Source organism: Desmodus rotundus, chromosome 5 (assembly GCF_022682495.2).
Source record: "Desmodus rotundus isolate HL8 chromosome 5, HLdesRot8A.1, whole genome shotgun sequence".
NCBI lineage: Eukaryota > Metazoa > Chordata > Mammalia > Chiroptera > Phyllostomidae > Desmodus > Desmodus rotundus.
The window spans coordinates 100,424,300-100,445,892 of record NC_071391.1 but is presented as its reverse complement, the minus strand read 5'-3'; the positions used below and the strand labels follow the sequence as shown (position 1 = coordinate 100,445,892).

General features: G+C 37.5%; 1 protein-coding gene across 1 annotated transcript in view; it reads left to right on the top strand.

Annotated features, from left to right (window-relative positions):
* The window catches only part of TMEM131 (transmembrane protein 131), a 220,076-nt gene that overhangs the window by 36,074 nt on the left and 162,409 nt on the right, over positions 1-21,593 (top strand). Inside the window, exon 2 of the mRNA XM_053925284.2 lies at positions 7,063-7,124. Within this exon, the coding sequence (XP_053781259.1) occupies positions 7,063-7,124 (62 nt within the window). The remainder of the gene's footprint in view (positions 1-7,062; positions 7,125-21,593) is intronic.

Here is a 21,593-nt window from a genome sequence, read left to right as displayed (position 1 = left end):
AGAAGACTGAAGCAGACAATATAGTATCACAAAGGCTTGTTACAAAACCGCAGGCCACAAAAGTAGACCAGAACCTACACGCTAAACCTAATTAGGTCAAGTTTTTCTAACCACTTTAGATAATTGATTTTACCTAATCAAAGGGAATTTTGCAGTTTAAAATATTTCCAGTGGTGCTTAAGTTAATAGTCTCCAACATCAGTTGAATTGGTGGTTTGGTGGTTTGTCAGAGTTTTCAATACTGTTCTTGTTCAGTTGTTTTAACTTTAAAATGTGTGACTCTGATAAGTCCTAAAACTATAGTGTGTGTGCTCTCTAGGAAATGGAGTTCATCTTGGTTTGTAGGTTGTATCCAACCTCACTGTACTCCCTCTATTGCCAACTTGGGCTTTTATGAGGGCATTTGTGTCTCAAAAAAACCCAAACAAACAAAAACCCAACTAGGTCTAATTCTCCTCTTTGATGTTTATTTGCTAAAATTTGTCAGATTACAAATTGACAGCTAAGCAGTACTTATTTTAATTCCACGGTGTAAAAAAACATGCACTATATTTTTTTTATTTTAAAATTTTGAGATATAATTCCCAAAGCATAAATTCACCTTTTAAAAGTATACAGTAGTGTTTTAGTGCAGTCTAATATTTGTGCACCCATTACCACCTTCTAATTTCAAAACGTTTTGATCTCCCCAAAAAGAAACCTCATACACATTAGCAGTCACACCCCATTTCTTCCCAGCCAGTAGCAACTGAAAGTTCATTAAACTTGCATTTCTGTGGATTTTCCTATTCTGAGTAGAATAGGAAATAGAATAGTAAATAGAATAATAAATAGATTTATTTATTATTAGTAAATAAATCTATAATAAATAGAATAATAAAATCTGTGGCCTTTTGTGTCTGGCTTCTTTCAGTTTCCACTGTTTTCAAGGTTCATCTATGTTGTAGCATTCTTTTTTATGGCTGAGAAGTATTTTATTACATGGATTCACATATTTTGTTTATCTTTCATCAACGGGCATTTGGGTTGTTTCTACTTTTTGGCAATTATGAATGATGTTGCTGTGAACATCTTTATGAAGTTTTGTTAGCACATGTTTTCAGTTCATGTGTATATGTATAGTATTTCTATATTTAACTTCTCTAGTTTTGCAAGTGGCTGCTTAATTTTTTTATATATGTCTATATATTTATTCATTTTTTGTATATATTCATAGGATCCTGATGTCTCTCACACACACCCATATAACATCTATTTCTAATGAGTTATTTACAACATTTATTATTTTCATGAATTACAGTAAAAGATGAATGAAAACAAACAGGTTTTATTTAGTCATAAGTTACAATATTCAGAAAAAGAAATCTCTACCCAGAAGGGGGAAAAAGCTAATTATAATAGAGAAAAATTTGCTTTAAAGTGAAGGTTTTTTTGTGGTTTTTAAAAAATTTTATAAATGCCATTCTTTATCAAGTGAAGTAGGGAAATGGGAAATAAACTTATGAACTTCTGTTTTGAAAGTGAGTCATTAAACAGCTGACATGTTAAGATTCTTTTCTGTCTTAAAAGATTTTATTTACTTATTTTTTTTAGACAGAGGGGAAGGGAGGGAGAAAGAGAGTGAGAGAAACATCAATTTGTGGTTGCCTCTTGCACTCCCCCTACTGGGGACCTGGCCTGCAAACCAGGCATGTGCCCTGACTGGGAATTGAACTGGCCACCATTTGGTTCACAGGCCAACACTTAATCCACTGAGCCATGCCAGCCAGGGCACATTGAGATTCTTACACTGAATATAATAAGCTTTGTTACTCAGACATCATAGTCACATGGGTGGATATGAGGAGCTTAAGGTAGATCTTGCTGGGTCTAACTTCACAAGAGTAAATACCAATAGACTCATAAAAGCCAGAAATAGAAATGCCTTTTGTTTATATACCCTCCTTTTCTCACTTGGTGTTGGAAATAACATATGCCTGCTTTTTAAAATTAGGTAGCTGGAAGGTGCTATTAGTCATAAGCATTAATGTAACATTTAGTTTGAAAGTAAATAGTGATGGGTTTAGAAGCATAGATTCTGGGGCCCCGTTGTTGAAATTTATAATCCATCTCAAGCCACTTTCTTGTTGAGCGACCTGAAGTATAACTCCATTGGGCCAGTTTATCTTTACATGGAACCTGTAATGTCTCCATCACAGGATTAATTTGAAATTTAATAACAGTGATTGGTAATTATTAGATGTTATTTTTATTTCTATTATATATGGTTGCTGCTTGAATTGGGAAAATTGGAAAGTTTGGGATTCATTTCAAGTATAAAATTAGGGAAAAAATTCTTGAGGTAGCTTTTAGTTATGGTTTCAAATTCAGAGAGGTGGAGATGGGAGAATTTGACATGCTTTCATTACTTTTTGTATTTTATAGCTTAATAACTGTTAACACATAAAATGATTAAGTATATATCTAGTGAAAGTGCCATTTTTCTAGGCATCTAATTTGAAGTTATAATTGATCATTTAAAGCAGTGTATCCTGTGTCATTTCATGCCAGAGTTAAATTCTATTCATTTCGACATCTGTTAAGGAAAGCTGATGATGTGTAACATACAGTATTTTGCCATGTAGAATGCACACTTTTTGCCCAAATTTTTGAGGGAAAAATAAGGATGCGCATTATACATGGGTATAATGAATGCATACCACGTGTACAGTAATGGATGCAATAATCCCATGTGCACAAAAACGTGGGCGAGCATCATACATGGCAAAATACAGAGCTAACTTTCTTTTTTAGGACTTTATAAATCAGCTGCTACTATTAATTTTTTTCAGCTAAAATGATTGAAGTTTTTTAAAAAGTTCGTAATTAAAAATACAGTACACCCAAATTATATTTTTGCCTTTATAGTAAGCGTTCTTATTAGTTAAAGTTCTGATCTCAGTGATGGGAACTTAGGCGATGGTCATCGTGTTGTATTTCTAATAGCAGTCACCATATACCGTATATCTCCAGTACTTGTTGGTTTCCTCTGTTGACTAAATGGAAAGTTTCTAACTAGGAGTTCTACTTTTTGTCTCTTAAAATGAGAGCAACTGGCTAGTCAGTTAATTCTTGTTAGTTCTTTGTGTTCTTACATCAACAAATTGGTCTTCAAGAGGAGTGTAACAAAAAGATTTTCTAGATAATACGAAATTTCAGTTTATGTTAACAGGTGAGGAAAGGAATGAGAAATGGGATGGGTGAACTGGGCAGAACCTTTTACACTGACAGTCCTTTCTTCTGAATGGTTTATCACTTTCTGTAGAGATGCTCTTGTGCACTTCAAATGTACTCTTTGTCAGTAATCCCATTGGAGCCATTAGCTCTGATCTCAGGTTTGAAATGCAACTACAAGCTGGAACTAGAGACAAAAACCAGAAAGAAGTCATTTGTATCAGTGAGTGCAAATACCAAATGATACCCGAGCGAAACAGGATCTCATTCATGCATTCAGTAGTCATTGAATGTTCTCTAAATACTAAGAGCTGGTGGGGAATGAGCAGGAGTAGAACAGATTGTGTGAAGAAGAGACTGTTCTATGATGTGACCACTGCTGGACCCACAAACTAGATTTAGGCCAAAACAGAAATGGCTTTTAAATCCCCTCAGAAACTGTTAGTTCAACCTTTCCCTTTGGGCCCTGGCTTGCTGGTTCCTGGAACAGGCCCTTGCCCTCCCCAGCCCCACGGCCACCCCAGGCAAGCTTATGAGGCAATTTTTCCTCATCTGGGGCCCCAGTACCTTTATTCATCCTGCCTCATTCTATTTTTAAGATTTTGTTTATTTTTAAAGAGAGGAGAAGGGAGGGAGAAAGAGAGGGAGAGAAACATTGAAGTGTGGGTGCCACTGGCACGCCCCCAACTTGGAACCTGGCCCACAGCTGAGGCATGTGCCCTGACTGGGAATCAAACTGGTGACCCTTTGGATCACGGGCCGGCACTCAGTCCACTGAGCCACACCAGCCAGGGCTCACCCTATAGAATTCTTTAACACCTGCTACAGTGGCAGAGGATATCCATGTTGTCTTCTCTGCCCAAGACACTCCTCATGTGTAAGTTCTCTTCATAAACTCTTGTGATGATGGAGTTGTCAGCCTCTTTCTGTGATCTCTCAGCCCTGAGAAATTTTATGAACAGGTTGTCACTGTGGTTGAAGAGAAACACAAGAAATGGGTTTCCCAAAATACAATCAATATGTGATTATTAGAATAAGGGGAAAGTGATGCAGGCAGGAAAACACCACTCAATTATGTGAAGTAACCTAGTTAGCTAGTGTCCCACTCTGCTTGACTTTCAGCTTTCGCCATACTAGAAAAGCCAGGTACCTTTTTTTGCTGTCCTGGCGAAAAGACAGCAAACTTCTCTGAATGCCCAAAAACTAATGAAGAGGAGTCAGTGAATACCATATTAAGCCAAGTGAAATATCATTGTTTTCTGCTTTTTAACAATTAACTTTATTTTAGAACAATCTTAATTTTATATAAACATTTCAAAAGTAGTACAGGGTTCCTACGTACTCCCCCTAGTTTTCGCTATGATTAACATCTTCCATTAATATGGTACTTTGAATAATTAATGTACCCATATTAATACAGTCTTATTAAGTGAAGCCCATATTTTATTTAGATTTCCTTTGCTTTTACCTAATTTCCTTTTTCTTTTCCAGGATCCCATACAAGATAGCCCTTTATATTTAGTAGTCGTGTTCCCTGAGGCTCCTCTGGTCTCTGACAGTTTCTCAGACTTTTCTTGTTTTTTATGACCTTGACAGTTTTCGGAGTACTGGTCAGGTACTTCGTCGAATGTCCCTCAGTGAGACTTGTCTGGTGTTTTTCTCAAGATGAGACTGGGGCTAAGTGATTTGGGGAAGAAGACTACAGAGATAAAAGTGCCATTTTCATTATACATCATGTCAGGGGTACATACTATCAACATGACTTCTCACTGTGGAAGTTGACCCTGATCGTCTGAGGTGACATTTGTCAAGTTTCTCCATTGTGAATTTATTCTTTTCCCCTCCATTCTATACTGTTTTCTTTGGAAGGGAGTCACTCTGTGCATCCCAGGCTTAGCGAGTGGGGAGTTACACTCTACAATCTTGACAGAAGTGTTTCTAAAAGTAAATTTTAGAATTCTTCTGCCTGGGAGTTTTGTCTCTTTCCCCCCACTTATTTACTCAATCATTTATTTATGTCAGTGCGGACTCATGGATATTTATTTTATACTTTGGGTTATAATCTAATACTATATTTTACTACTCAGGTTGCAGCTTTGGCCACTTGGGAACTCTGTTTATTACTCATGTCCCTTTGACATATTCCCATCAATGTAGATTTTTTGTTTTAACATTTTCTCACTTTTGGGCACTATGAGATGTTCCAGTTTCATCTTGTATATGTTCCTGCCTTAGCCCTAGATTCAGCTACCTCTCCAAAAAGCCCTAGTTCCTTTTTTTGGAGGATGGTATTAGAAACCAAGACTTGAGTGATAAGTATACTCTTTGCTACTGGGATATAATTGCTTCTAGGCCCTTTCAACTGACAGAGCAAAGAAATGTATGTGTGTATACCAACATGTGTATATACACATCCATACATTTCTGTATGTAACCGTCCGTATCTGTATTAAGCTAACTATATGAGTTCATACTGATGTTGCCAACTCTAATCCATAACCACATAGATAATTCTAGCTTCCTTCCTTGCTTTTGTGTAAGCTCTTACTCCAACAGTGAGAAGTCCAACTCCCAGTATCCATCCACATATTTCCTTGTCCAATTCCAGTATACATGTATCAGCATCAGAATTATTAAACCACACCCATGTGGGAAATAACTTTATCAGCTACAGTACAGTGCTTGTAGTTTCTTTGCCTATAGCCTTACAGATTCCAGTAATTTCCAAATTACTTATGTCAGCACTTTTCCCTATTCTACCCCCCTTCAATTAGTTGGTTTCATACATTTGTAATATAGTTAAATTGTTTTGTCACCTTTTGCATTCCATCATGGGATCCCCAGATCTAAATGATTTTTTTAATTGCATACATTAGATTCACTGTTTGTTCTGTAGAGTTCTGTTAGGACAAATGCATAGTGTCATATATCTGCATTACATTATCCCGCAGATCAGTTTCACTGCCCTGAAAGATTGGATGTGGTTCACTTTTTCAGCCTTTCCTTTCCCCAAAGCCCTGGCAACTACTGATCTATTTACCATCTCTGTAGTATTGCCTTTTCCAGAATGTCTTATACTTGGAATCCTATAGTATGTATTTTCTTTTACTTTTTATCACTGAATAGTAGTCCAGTGTATGGGTGTACCACTCTAGTCACCTCTTGAAGAACCTCTTGATTGTGTTCAGTTATGGTGGTTATGAATAAGGCTGCTATAAGGAATTATGTGCAGATTTTTATGTGGACATGTTTTCAGGTCAGTCGGGTAATTACCTGGGAGCACAATTGCTGGATTGTGTGGTAAAAGTATCTTAGCTTCGTATGTTGCCTTTGCATTGTTCTCTATTTCCTGGAACAGAATAATCTCCTTTTGCCATTTCCTTGTCCACTCCCCTACCACGTCTCTTGACTGTTGATCCCAGGTCATATCATCCCTACAAAAGAGCAGATGATATAAAACGTCAGCTTATCATTTGGGGGGGAGATACAATCATCTAGTGATCTTTGTTATGTGTTTATGATATTTCCAATAACCCATCAATGAAAATAATCTGCCGCATCCAGTTGAATAAGACTGTTTTGTGCTCTCTGGCAGGATAGTAGGAATAGATATTTTGCAAGTGGTTTACACAGCCTGTAGGTGTTTAAAACCGGTTTCTAATTGAGTTGTCTTGTTTCATTTTAAGAAATATTTTATTGTTGCTAAAATCCAGAAGTATTGGTCATATTTTCCATCAAGCAGCATATTTTTAAAATATAAAATTATAGCAATTAACTTTAAGGTAAACAGATTTATTTAAATCAAATTTATGTTTCTTTAAGTGATAGTATGTTTTGTTTCCTTCACAGCATTTATTCAGTCAGAGAGCATAATAGAAGTACTGCGATTTGACGATGGAGGGCTACTACAGGTAAGTTTATTTTAAATTAAAGAATTGTCTCAGTGTCAAGCCTTGAATAATATCTGATTATTCTTTTTCTTTTAAATATGTAGCTTCTGCGAAATATATTTTATGAGTTTTATGTGCAGAAAGGTTAGTAGAATCATTGGTAATAATAAAAATCTCCCTAGTTCCATGAATTATCTTTTAAATGAAATATTATCACGAGTGATGGGGAGGAGAGGGTGAGGGATGAGTCAGATCAGGAGCAGTGGAATCTGGTGAGCTCTGCAAAGATGGAGCCAGTGAGTGAAACACTGAATTCGAATGTTGGTCTTCAAAATATTTATCTGGACAAGAACTTCTCTAAAGAGTGTAAGTTCTATAAATTTACATCTATAGCATCCTTCCACTTGCCATTGTCAGCCCGTCTTTAAATATACATTACATAAAATTAGAAAGTGTAATCTGATAAAATCCTGTCCTTCCTTTCATACCTAGCTCAGATATCACCATGATGCCTGTTTTAGTCTTCCCAGCTAAAAATCAGTTTAGAGTTTCAGAGCTGAAAAGAAACAGTAAAAGCCATCTTTTAAAATTTTTTTAATATGGCTATTATTATGTAGTCTACATTATATCTCTGTTAGACAGCACTGCTTTATTTTTTTAAAGATTTTATTCTAGAGAGAGGGGAAGAGAGAAAGAGAGGGAGAGAAACATCAATGTGTGGTTGCCTCTTGTGCGCCCCCAGCTGGGGACCTGGCCCGAAACCCAGGCATGTGCCCTGACTGGCAATCAAACTAGCGACCCTTTGGTTCACAGGCTGGCACTCAATCCACTGAGCCTCACCAACCAGAGCAGTAAAATCCATCTTATCTAATCCTCTGATTTTTGTGGCTAGGGTGTTTTCTCTTTTCTTCCCCAAACTTTAATCATATTCTGTGTTTGTCTAATAGTCTTACCCTTTGTAATGATAGCATTTGTTTTCAAGTACCATGTTATGTGGCAGTAAAACTGATAATTTTTTGTTCATTTTATATTTAAGAAAGTTGCCCAAAATTCCATGACTTTGTGGTAGTGGAGTGTGATTATTAGTCTCTATATTACATGATGCTGCCTATGATGCATTTACTTGTTTATAATGAGATATATGACATAAATAATGCTGGAAAGATATTTCTAGTAGTTTATGATAAAGGCAGGAAAGTAAAAATTAAAGTTAGATTAAAGCTATAGAAAAATGATTCTACTAGAGACCTGGAAAAAGATTTGTATTTGAATTTTAGCATAAATTTAGGTTTCAGACACTAAGCACACAAAGAGATCAAGATAAAAAAGTGATGGGTTTTAAGGATTTTTTTTTCTCTAACAATGAAGCAAGTAAGTGTCTTGGGTAACATTTTTACTGGTTCTAAAAGTTTTAAATAAGTGTGTCATTTATCCCTTTACATTAAAGATGCTGAGAAACGAAGCAGGCAGTGGCTATTGTACTTGCAGAAAGTATTTGTATGGCTTTTTATATTTTAAAACTGAATGAAGAGTGAAGATAAAAGAGTGATTTCTAGTTTTGTAATGCCTTCTTACTAGAAAATGATCTTAGTCCTTCCCTAGTTCTTTAATCTGTCACAAGACGAGAACTTGGAGAACCTATAGGGATGACTGTTTTAAATATCTCCCTTTAGGTGGTTGTTGGCAGGATTTGGATGGCAGACAAATCAGGGCTGAATTTCTGGGATATTCCCCAAGAATTACCGATTGAGGGAAGTGTGCATGTCCTTTAGGAACTAGACATCTAGATTGCAAGTTGATCATTTTGGAAATTCTGGACTTTGTGGAAGAGCTTGTGGACTGGGACATGATTTGCTTATACTCTGGGTCTGCTGAAATGCTTGGGCAAGAGCTTGTTTGAGACCTCATAGCTCTATGGCAAAGGTAATTTTGGACTAGGAACATGTTGAGGGCAGGTGTTACCAATTGGTTACTTCAGCTACAGTGAAACCTCACTGAGACTCCTGCAGAATGTCTAATGTTGAGGTGCTATAGATCATGTATTATATATCCCCAGGTAGCAGAATACAAGACCCTTTTGAATACATGTATAAAAATTGTTCATTTTAATGTTGAAGGATGTTTCCTAGGAGTACTTTTGATTTTGACATGATGTCATTCTTTCTGACAAAAATTTTCCCATAGGTTTAACTATTTCTTAACACCTGATTTCTTTTAGTGTGATTAAAACAGAGTATGTACATGTAGCTTTTCTGTGGCAGAATATAAATCAAGTTTTTCCAAATTAAAAAAAGGAGGGAAAGAGTCTAAGCAGTAGACTTGTTTTACATTACTTAAAATGAGAATTTTGCCTTGAGACCATTCCCACCAAGATCCTGTAATTTAATGTTATTTCATGTGGCTTGGCTCCTAGTAATTTTTCTAGTCCTAAAATTATTTGACAAGTCAATGAAAATTGCCAAAACTCATTTTAAACTTTGCTACAAAGAATGGATTTGAATTTTTTAAAAAATTTTCTATGTTCTCACCTGAGGACATTTTTTCATTGCTTTTAGGAAGAGAGAGGAAGGGAGAAAAACATTGATGCAAAAGAGAAGCATGGGTTGGCCGCCTCCCGTACATACCAGGACCAGGGACTGGACATGTCTGGTTGGGGAACAAACTCGCAACCTAGACACATGCTCCGACCAGGAATCAAACCTGCAACCTTTTTTGGTTACAGGACCAGACTCCCAAATCACACTGGCCAGGAATAATTTGTTTTTTAAAGACAAGAAAATGGTTTAAGTGAAATAGTTTGTTCAATGTTCAGTTGCTTGAGCAGGAATCTAACCCCCATTGAGTACCTAGCCTGTCGTGCTTCACAGCTCTTTCTACAGACAGTGCCTGTGCAGTTCTCCAACACATTCCATGGATTAGCACTGGTAATCTTAGGTTATGATTAGACATAGTAGGAGTCTTCTGAGCCCATGGTTTTTTTTTCTAGGTGCTGTATTGTCTTTCTTGCTTGGCAAGGCAACTAAGGTTTGGAGTATAGAGTATATAAAGACCAAATAGTTCCTAACATGAACACAGAACACTGCTACATTTCGATAGAAGAAATAATGCGTTAAGACTCATCACCATAGGGAGTCCTCAAACCATTATTTCAGTGCTAACTGGTCAGAATGGCTGGTTCTTTTTAACCTGTTCCTCTGAAATATTGTAAGATTGAATTTTAAAAGATACTTTATCATTTATAAGCATTAATCTGTTTTCTAATCTAACTCGCCTTATAAACAAATGAAGATAAAGCCCAAGGAAAAGGCTAGCTCTGTATTTTTTTTTTCATTCTGCCAGAATGCTTAGAATAGATATTAGAATATTTTAAGATATTAGAAGGCAAGCTCCATAATGTTCATGAGTTGAGAGTCCATGCAGAGTTTAGTGTGCTCTTTTAAAGCTTATAAGAATTTGCCCTGGCTGGTGTGGCTCAGTGGATTGGGTGTGGGCCTGCGAACTAAGGAGTCGCCAGTTCTGTGTCCAGTTGGGGCACATGCCTGGGTTGCAGGCCAGGTCGCCAGTTGGGGACACATAGGGGCAGCCACACATTGATGTTTCTCTCCCTTCCCTTCTTTTTCCTTGCCTTCCCCTCTCTCTAAATAAATAAATAAAATCTTTAAAAAATATATAGCTTATAAGAATTTGTAATTTTGTGTTCTAACTTTGGTGAAGAAACAGTGGACGTAAATATTCTTTCTGAGTGTTCATTGATAGGAAACCATGACTAGAAGGCAGCAATAGCCAGAACTACCATTTTTTGTGAGCACTTACGGGAATCTCAGCTAGATAACTCATTAAACAAGTTTGATTCCAAAGCTTTTATACTTTCTGTTGCTCTGCTGCCTGACAGTTAACAGGGTTGCCTTAAAGAAAAGAGGTAAATTCCTAATTGGTGTGCTTAGAAGGTAGGCTGGTCTAAGAGGTCATTTTATACACAGTATAAATACCAAACTTTGAAAGACAAAGTGAGTCTTGAAACTAGCAAGAGGGAAGCATCTTATCATACCCAAGGAGTCCTCAATGAGGTTGTCAGCAGACTTCTCATCATAAACTCTGGAGGCCAGAAGTCAGTGGGCTAATATAGTCAAAGTTGTAAAAGAAAAAAAAAACAACTATCAACCAAGAATTCCGTATCTGGCACAACGTACTTCAAAAGTGAAGGAGCCGTTCCCAGATAAACGAAAGATGAGGAAGTTTACTACCATTAGACCTGCCCTGCAGAAAAATGCTAAAGAGAGTCCTGCAGATTAAAATGAAACTACACTAGAGAACAACTTGAAGGTCTACGAAGAAACAAAGATCTCAGTACTGTTGGCTGGGTGGCTCAGTTGGTTGGAGCATCATTCTGTACACCAAAAGGTTGCAGATTTAATTCCAGGTCAGGGCACCTACCTAGGCTGTTTGTTCTCCATTGGGGGCATGTACAGGAGGCAACTGATTGATATTTCTGTCTCACATTGATGTGTCTCTCCCCCCGTCTTTTCCCCTCCCCCCTGCCTTCTTCCCTCCCTCCATATTTCCCTCTCTCCCCCTGTCTCTCAAATCAATAAATATATCTTTGGGTGAGGACTAAAAAATTAATGAAAATAAATAAATTTAAAAAGATCTTAGTAAAAGTGAATACATAGGCAATTATAAAAGTTAATGTTATTTTAACAATGGTTTAAAACTTCACTCTTTGTTTTCGACATGATTTAAGAGACTAATACATTAAAAAGTGGGATTTACTCATAAAATGTAAGAATTTTTAACATAGGAAAATCCACCAGTGTAAAATACCACATTAATAGAATGAAAGACAAAGACCACATACTCATCTCAATTGTTGCAATAAAACTATTTGACAAAACTCAACAAGCTGGGAACAGAAGGAAACTACCTCAAGATAATAAAAACCATATATGAAAAACTCACAGCTAACATATTCCATGGTGAAAAAAACAGAAGGTTTTCCTTTAAGATCAGGAATAAGGCTAACATGCCTAGTATTCTCTTATTATTATATGATTGAATTTACTTATTTTATTTTCTATTGTATTTTTTCCCTAGGATATTTACTTTTAGTACTTTTATTTAACATAGTACTGAAAGTTCTAGCTAGACCAAATAGACAAGAAAAAGGAATTAAAGCCTGCAAATTGGAAAGGAAAAAGTGAAATTGTTGGCAGATGATGTGACCTTATATGTATTGGGTTGGCCAAAAAGTCCGTTTAGGTTTTTTCCATAAAATAAAAGACGTATTTTTCATTTTCACCAATACCTTTATTGATTTGGATATTTTGAGTATGTTGGCTCTCTCCTGCATGGTGCAAAGTTGATTATTCTCAATTAGTGTCTCAATTTGATTGCTGTCAACTTCAGCTGGTCTGCCCAACCATGGAGCATTGTCCAGCAAGAAATCTCAAATAAGAAACTTTGCAAACCACTTTTGATATGTTCGGTCAGTTACAGCACCTTCTCCATACACTGCACACATCTTTTTTGCATTTCTGTTGCATTTTTACCTTTCTTGAAATAATAAAGCATAATATACAGAAAATGTTGCTTATTTTCTTCCATCTTCAATATTAAAATGGTTTCACCAAAATTCACCAGTTTTGATAGTTTTTTTTACATGCATGCTGATATGACAACTGTCACCATACCATCTAGCAAAATTGTTTCAAATGAAGTTAAAGACAACTAAGCTCTACTACAGCCATGATATGGAAAAAACCAAATGAACTTTTTGGCCAACCCAATAGAAAACCCTAAAATTTCTACAAAAAAACTGTTAGAACTAGTAAATGAATTCAGCAAAGTTAGCAGGAGACAATCAGTACACAAAAATCAGTATGTACTTTTTAACTAAAAGAGATAAACTAAGTGCTAAAGAAATATACCGTATTTTTTGGACTATAAGATGCACCAGACCATAAGACGTACCACAAGAGGAAAATAGGAAAAAAACCTGCTCCACTGCCGCCCCTCCAGCCCCCTGCAAGCTAGGTAAGCTACATTTAGACTATAAGACTCCAAATTGGGGAGGAAAAGGGGGGTGCATCTTATAGTCCCAAAATACAGTATTTTAGGCAGGGGAGATGATTCAAAAGAAGTTTCTCTCTTATGCATGCATGCAAAGAAAACAGTTCAAAGTGTAGGAAAAGACTGCAGTAAGAGGAAGAAACTAAAGAGATTTACTATCTTAAAATGTCTACATATTAAAATGGTCATTGAAGATTATACACCTTTTTAAAGAGTTTTGCTCTAAAGATGTCAGCTTATTTTAAGCAAAAGTATTAAAATCAAGGCTAATAATTTCAGAACCAAATAGGATTACCTGGGAGAAGTGAATTTCTGTTACTGAAAGTGTTCAGGCACGCATGTGACAAGAAGACTGCAACAGGTATGACTTCTCACTGATGGAGGCTGAATTAGTTGAGGTATATTTAGCCTTCCATGTACAATTACAATAAATAAAGCAAATATCAATACTGCAATAAAGTGAGTCACATGACATTCTTTGGTTTCCCAGTGCACATAAGTTAGGCGTATGCTATCCTGCAATCTGTTAAGTGTGCAATAGCATGTGTCTAATAAAAATAGTGTACATACCTTAATTTAAAAAAATTTTATTTCTAAAAAATGCTAACTTTCTCTGAGCTTTTAGTGAATTGTAATCTTATTGCTGGTGGAGCATCTTGCCTTGGTGTTAATGAAAAACATAGTATCTGCAAAATTCAGTAAAGCAAAGCACAATAAAATGAGGTATGCCTGTATACTAACAATGAACAGTCCAGAAATGAATCAGAAAAATGAGTCCATTTACAGTACCACTGTAAGAATGAAATACTGAGGAATTAACTTAACCAAAGAAGTGAAAGACTTGTACAATGAAATCTACAAACACTGCTGAAAGAAATCAAAGAAAACAAATGGAAACACAGCCCATGTTCATGGATTGGAAGAATAATGCTATTAAGATGCCAGTACTACTTAAAGCGACCAATAGATTCAGTACCTCCCTGTAAAAATCCATTGATATTCAGTATTTTTTTTACAGACATAGAAAAACCCATCCTAAAGTTCATATAGAAACTCAAGGTACCTTAAATAGCCACAATATCCTTGAAAAAGATCAAAGCTGAAGGATTCACACTTTCTAACTTCAAAACTTACTACAGAGCTACAGTAATCAAAACAAGGTGCAACTGGCATGAAGACAGACCTATATAGACCAGTGGAACAGAATAGAGAGCTCAGACATGAACCTTTGCATATACACAATTGATTTTTGGTAATGGTGCCAAGAGCATTTAATGGGCAAGTGTAGTCATTTTATAAATGGTGCTGGGCAAACTAGATATTCACATGTAAAAGAATGAAGTTGGACCCTTACCTAACACTACATACAATTATTAACTCAAAATGAATCAAAGATATAAACATAAGACCTGAAGTCATAAAACTCTTAGAAGAAAATGTAGAACAAAAGCTTTATGACACTGGATTTGGCACTTATTGCTTAACTGTGATATCAAAGGCACAGTCAACAAAAGAAAAATTAGACAAATTGGACTTCATGAAAATGTTTAAACTTCATATATCAAAAAAACCCAGCAACAAAGTAAAAAGGCAATCTACAGACTGGGTGAAAATATTTGCAAGTTATATCTGATAAGGGATCGACATGCAGAATATATGGAGAAGTTCTAAAACTCACAACAAAAGAGGAAAAAAATCAATTTAAAAATAAACAAAGGGCTTAAGTAGACATTTCTCCAAAGACATGCAAGTGGCCAATAAGCACGTGAAAAGATGCTCAACAGTGACCATTATTAGGGAATGCAAATCAAAAGTACAATGAGATGTCATCTTACACCATCAGGATGGCTACTGTAAAAAAAGAAGAAACAGAGGAGAACCAAGATGGCGGCATAGGTAGACACACTGCACCTCCTCGCACAACCAGAGCTGACAGAGAATCGAACGGCAAGGGGGTCCACATCAAGGAAATAAAAAATAAACATTCATCCAGACCGGTAGGAGGGGGGGAGACAGGCACCCGGGTGGAGAGGACTCGCGTAGCTGTGGCAGAACCCAGACTGGCGGAGTGTGGGACTAACTGCACAGGCAGTCTGAGCACTAGCAGACCCTGCGGCCCCACATTCGCACACAGATAAACCGAGAGGGCCGGACTCAAAGTGGCGGAGAGCAGGGCAGTCAGAGAGGTGGGTAGCACCCCACGGCCCCACATTCACGCACAGATAAACTGGACAAATGGTGGGGAGCAAAGCAGACCACGCAACCCAGGGCGCCAGCACGGGGAAATAAAGCCTCTAACCTCTGATTGAAAACGCCCGTGGGGGTTGGGGCAGCAGCAGGAGAGACTCCCAGCCTAACAGGAGAGGTCGTTGGAGAGACCCACAGGGGCCTAGAGTGTGCACAGGCCCACCCACTCGGGAACCAGCACCAGAGGAGCCCAGTTTGATTGTGGGTATCGGAGTGAAAGATTGAAATCCGGTGGAGAGTGAGGTGGGCGCCATTGCTCCCTCTCGGCCCCTCCCCCACGTACAGCATCACAGCTCAGCGACCAGTGTTACCCCGCCCCGGTGAACACCTAAGGCTCCACCCCTTAAAGTAACAGACTCGCCAAGACAAAAAAAAAAAAAAAATGGCCCAAATGACAGAACACTTCAAAGCTCCAGAAAAAGTACAACTAAGCGAGGAAGAGATAGCCAACCTATTGGATGCACAGTTCAAAACACTGGTTATCAAGATGCTCACAGAATTGGTTGAATCTGTTTGAAAACCAGATGAAAGAATGAAGCCTATGCTAAGAGAAACAAAGGAAAATGTACAGGGAACCAACAGTGATGCGAAGGAAACTGGGACTCAAATCAACGGTGTGGACCAGAAGGAAGAAAGACACATCCAACCAGAAAAGAATGAAGAAACAAGAATTCGGAAAAATGAGGAGAGGCTTAGGAATCTCCAGGACATCTCGAAATGTCCCAACATCCGAATTATAGGGGTGCCAGAAGGAGAAGAGGAAGAACAAAAAATTGAAAACTTATTTGAACAAATAATGAAGGAGAACTTCCCTCATCTGGCAAAGGAAATAGACTTCCAGGAAGTCCAGGAAGCTCAGAGAGTCCCAAAGAAGCTGGACCCAAGGAGGAACACACCAAGGCACATCATAATTACGTTACCCAAGATTAAACGCAAGGGTCTACATCCAAGATTACTGTATCCAGCAAAGCTATCATTTAGAATGGAAGGGAAGATAAAGTGCTTCTCAGATAAGGTCAACTTAGAGAAGTTCATCATCACCAAGCCCTTATTATATGAAATGTTAAAGGGAGTTACCTAAGAAAAAGAAGATCAAAAATAGGAGCAGTAAAAATGACAGCAAACTCACAGTTATTAACAACCACACCTAAAACAAAAACAAGAGCAAACTAGGCAAACAACTAGAACAGGAACAGAACCATAGAGATGGAGATCACATGGAGGGTTGTCAATAGGGGAGGGGGAGGGGGGGATGGTACAGAGAATAAATAGCATAGATGATAGGTGGAAAATAGACAGGGGGAGGGTAAGAATAGTGTAGGAAATGTAGAAGCCAAAGAACTTATAAGTATGACCCATGGACAATGTGGGGGGGGGGGCAGGATGGAGTGGAGTGGGGGGGGGAAATGGGACAACTGTAATAGCATAATCAGTAAATATATTTTTTTTAAAAAAGAAGAAGAAACAGCAAATAATGTGTATTGGTGAGGATGTGGAGAAATTAGAACCCTGTGCACTGCTACTGAAAAATGGTATGGCAGATCCTAAGAACTTTAAAAATATAATTATCACATGAACCAGAAATTTCCATTCTGGGTATGCACCCAAAAGTGTTCAAATCAGGGTCTCAAATAGGTATTTGGACATTCCTGTTAATAGCAGCATTATTCACGATAACCAAAGCATGGAAGCAACCCATGTACGTCAGCGGATATATGGAGAAATAAAATGTGGTTTATAAGTACAATAGAACACTATTTAGCCTTAAAAAGGTAGGAAATTCTGACATAAGCTATAACATAGATGAACCCTAAGGATATATGCTAAGTGAAATAAGGCTGTCACAAAAATACAGGTGTTGTACAGTTCCACTCAGACAAAGTAGTTTGAGTAGTCAAAATCAGAGACAGAAAATAGAATGGTGGGCACCCAGGGCTGAAGGAAAAGGAATTGGGTATAGAGTTTCGCCTTTCCAAGGTGAAAGAAATTCTGGAGCTACAGAGCTATAGGATGGTGATGTTTGCACAACATTGTGAATGTATTTAATACCACTGAGTTGCACACTTAAAATGGTTAAGATGGTAGGTAAGTTTTATGTATAATAGTAAAAGGGGGGGACGATGGCTGGATTTTATTTGTAGACTGTACATTACTAACCTCTAAATTGTCTTGAAACCCTGCTTTCTGTTCTCTTAAGATAGAGCAGAAGGGAGATGTTAATTTGATGTATACAGAATTGTAAAAGTACTCATCTTTTTTTTGATACTTCTATTACAAAGAAATATAAACTTGGGGAAAATATGGAAAATTTGGAAATGTAATAAACAACTATATTGGATATTGCCAAGTGCCAGTTACTCTTCTAAGTTCTTTTTAAAAAAATTTTATTGAATTTATTGAAGTATCATTGGTTAATAAAATTATATAGGTTTCAGGTGTACAATTCTATAACATATTGTCTGTACATTGTATTGTATGTTCACCACCGAAAGTCAAAAGACATGAAATAGGTTATTGATTTTATGATCATATTACAAGGGAGCATATTAAACTATTAATACTTTCATTTACTTCCTTTCAGTGATTTTTTTTCTCTTTGCAAGCATGACTTTGTTTTCTTATTTTAAATAATCAGTTTTAAAATTTAACAATGAATTTTACACTCAAAGCAGCCATTTCTTATGATGTCCAGTTGATTACTTAAGGCTGGAGGTAGAGAAATGGGGCATGAGAAGGCCCTGGCCAGATGCTGGCCTCTGTGTACTCTCTGCGGTTGAAAGAGTGCCTCTTCGGGGATTACAGGAACTACTATAAAGGACACATGGACAAAATCAAGGGGGGAGGGTGGAGGTGTGGGGGAGGGACATGGGTTCAGCTTGGGTGGGGTGGAGGGATGGGGAGAAAGGCAGACAACTGAAATTGAATAACAATAAAAATTAAAAAAAAAATAAAATCTTATCAAGGAAGAATTTTAAAAAATAAAGAAAGAAAACCTCTCACCAGTTTAAAAAAAAAAATAGAGTGCCTCTTCGTAGATTTTCCAAGGTGACTGGGCTGGTGAGGGCGGAGCCCTTATTTGAACACGGCTTCTGTTTTTATTTGTTCTTTATTTCAAATCCTCAGTCTTCTCAAAACTATCCATTCTTCACCTCGCCTCATTTTGACTCTCTATCCTCTTCACATCACCATTTGCAGCCCTCTATTTTTGAAAAGTTGGAACAGAAAAGATTAACTAGCTTACTCAAAAGTAGCTTTAAAAACTAGGAACAAAGACCACCAAAATATATTTAAATATACAGATAAATCTTATACCTTGTACAACTCAAAATGGATCATGGGCTTAAATATAAACATAAATCTGTAGAACTTTCAGGGGAAAAAATAGAGAAAGGCTTTAGGATATAGAAATTGGCAGGGTTTTTGACACCAAAGACTTGACACAGAAGTATAATCTCCATAAAGGAATGTTGATGAATTAAAATCTTGCTCTGCTAAAGACCTTGCAAAGTAGATAAAAAGTCAGACTATATAGACTAAGAGACAAAGAACCGAGTTTTTAGAATACATAAAGAACTCTCAAAACTCCATAGTAATAAAAAATGCAGTTAGGCATTTGCAACAGAGACATGAGGAGATGTTTTACTGAAAAGTATATACAAGTGACAAAAAGAACATGGAAAGCTGTTGAACATCATTATCCGTTGGGAAAATGCAAATTAAAGCCACGCACACAAAATAATGACGACACCAAGTGCTAGCAAGGACGGGGAGAAATGGTCACTCACACATTGCTAGTGGGTAAGTGGTATGCCACTCTGGTAAACAGTCTGGTAGTTTCTTACAAAACTAAACGTGGTTACCCTGTGTCCTAACATTGTAGTCTTGTGAATTCTCTCCCAGAGAAATGGAAATTGATATTCACACTAAGACTCGTTCATAGAAACTTTATTTGTAATAAATAGTCAAAAGCTGGAAACAACCCAGATGTCCTTTGGTGGGTGACTAGTTAAATAGGCTGTGGAGTATCCATGCGTGGAACACTGCTCAGCAGCAAAAGGGGGAACAGTAGCAACCTGAATGAATCACCAGAGAATTATGCTGAGTAGACAGCCAATCCCAAGGTTGTATTTGTATGATTCCACATACGTGACAGTTTTGAGATGACAACATTTTAGAGATGAACAACAGATCGGTGATTGCTGGAGCTTGGCGGGGGACAGAAGGTGGGTTGTTGTAAAACAGCAGCACCTGTGGCCCTTGTGGCGAAGGGATATTATGAATCATGCCTGTGGTGGTGGATTCATGAAGCTGTGCCAGTGAGAATATTGTGTAGAAGCTAATAGACACTCAAACACATAAATGAGTACACATAAGTGAAACTGGGGAAATCTGAACAAGATACGTGATTACGTCAGTGTTGATATCCTGGCTGTGATCTTATACCATAGCTTTTGGAGAATGGTACATTCTCCAAAATGGGGAATGGGGGGAACTGGGTAAAATGTACCTCTCTCTTTTAGTTCTTATAGCTATGTGTGAATCTACAATTATCTCAATAAAAATTTATATTAAAAATACACATAGGCAAACACATACACAAAACAATTTTTTTAAAGGTAAGGAAGGCCCATTTTGTGAGTTAAAGAATTCTAAAACTGCCTCACAGGTACTGTGTTCATTTTCAGTGATGAGAACTATTTGCAGAGGACCTTTGGGGGGATGAGGGTGGGTAGTTGATGAGAGGCAAGACCACATGTTTATTTTTCTGAATCAAAAGCGGATCTCATCCTCTACCCCTACCCTAATCCTTGAAGAAGTATGTAATTTTCTATCTGAGGTGAGAGATTTAATCATCTGCAAGGAAACTGGGTGGCTCTTCCCAAGCGCAGCCCTGGAGAAAGCTGCACAGTGTGTGACACTGATATACTGCCCAGTGTGGCCCCTGGTACCACTGACCTGTGTGCATGTCCCACCTGTGCCATCAAGAATCTTAAAGTCTAGGCTTTATAGACTTTAAGATTCCCTTGCTTTATATCTAAACATTTAGTGCCTTGTACACAACTATCCTTGTTTGCCTAATTCTAAGGTAAATTTCACTCAGTTGAATTTTTCTAAGGAAATTAAATATGCTGTTCAATAGTTATACAGCATAACATGACATTAAAATGTTAGCAATAACATGGCCAACTTCAGCTCATGTAAGCTAAAAGACGTTAATATTAGGCACATACAGTCTTATCAAGGGTGTGTATCATAAGTATGTAATAATAGACCACAGTACCGGTTCTGAGTTCTGACTCTTACCATTTGCTCCTGGACGGTAATTTGAATCATTCAGAGGCTTAGTTTCCTTATCTATAAAGTATAATCCTGTATTCAGATGTCTCCATGAAGTTGTGACAGTTATGCACTTTGACTTATAATGCAAGCTGATGTCATTACAAATGAAAAATCTAAATTACTGCTATTTCTTTGTAAAATTCAGGTCACAGTAGGGTTTTCAGTCTTGGCAGTGTAAACATTTTGGACCAGATAAATCCTTGGTGAGAAGAAGACTGGCCTGTGCGTTGTATTTGTCAGCATCCCTGGCTTTTGCCCTCTAGATGCAAGTAGCATACCCCCCCCCAGTTGTGCCCATCAAAAATATCAAGACGTTGTCACACGCCCCGGAGGACAAAATTGCCTCCAATGTAGAACTACTAGGTTATAGGGAGAAAATTATCATGTGTTATTTTTGTGATAATAGAATTTAATATTTGAGAGCATGTCACACACACACACACACACACACACACACATATTTGCAGAGGCTGGTCCGTTCCTGTGTAAGAGTACTCTGTTTTCCTCCATATGTCCCTGTTTGGGTTGGGCATGATTTCTGAGAGACTGTCAGATTGGTCTGACATCTGGAGCCTCGCAGTGAGAGCTAGGCTGAGGCTGGAGCCCTTATGTGCAATAGCAGCGTAGATTCTGAAATGTGGGTAGGAAGGAGTCTGTGCTTGTCTTTTGAGGTAGGCACAGTGGAAATATCATTTTCAGTAAGCCAAGAATTACCAAATTTAAGTTTCTGTGATTCAGTGAACTTTGAAATACTGTAAGTATGTCTTATATTTGACAGAAAATCTGCCCACCCCTGAAAATCCATGGCACGGGCATTTCTGAGGGCCCTGAGTACTC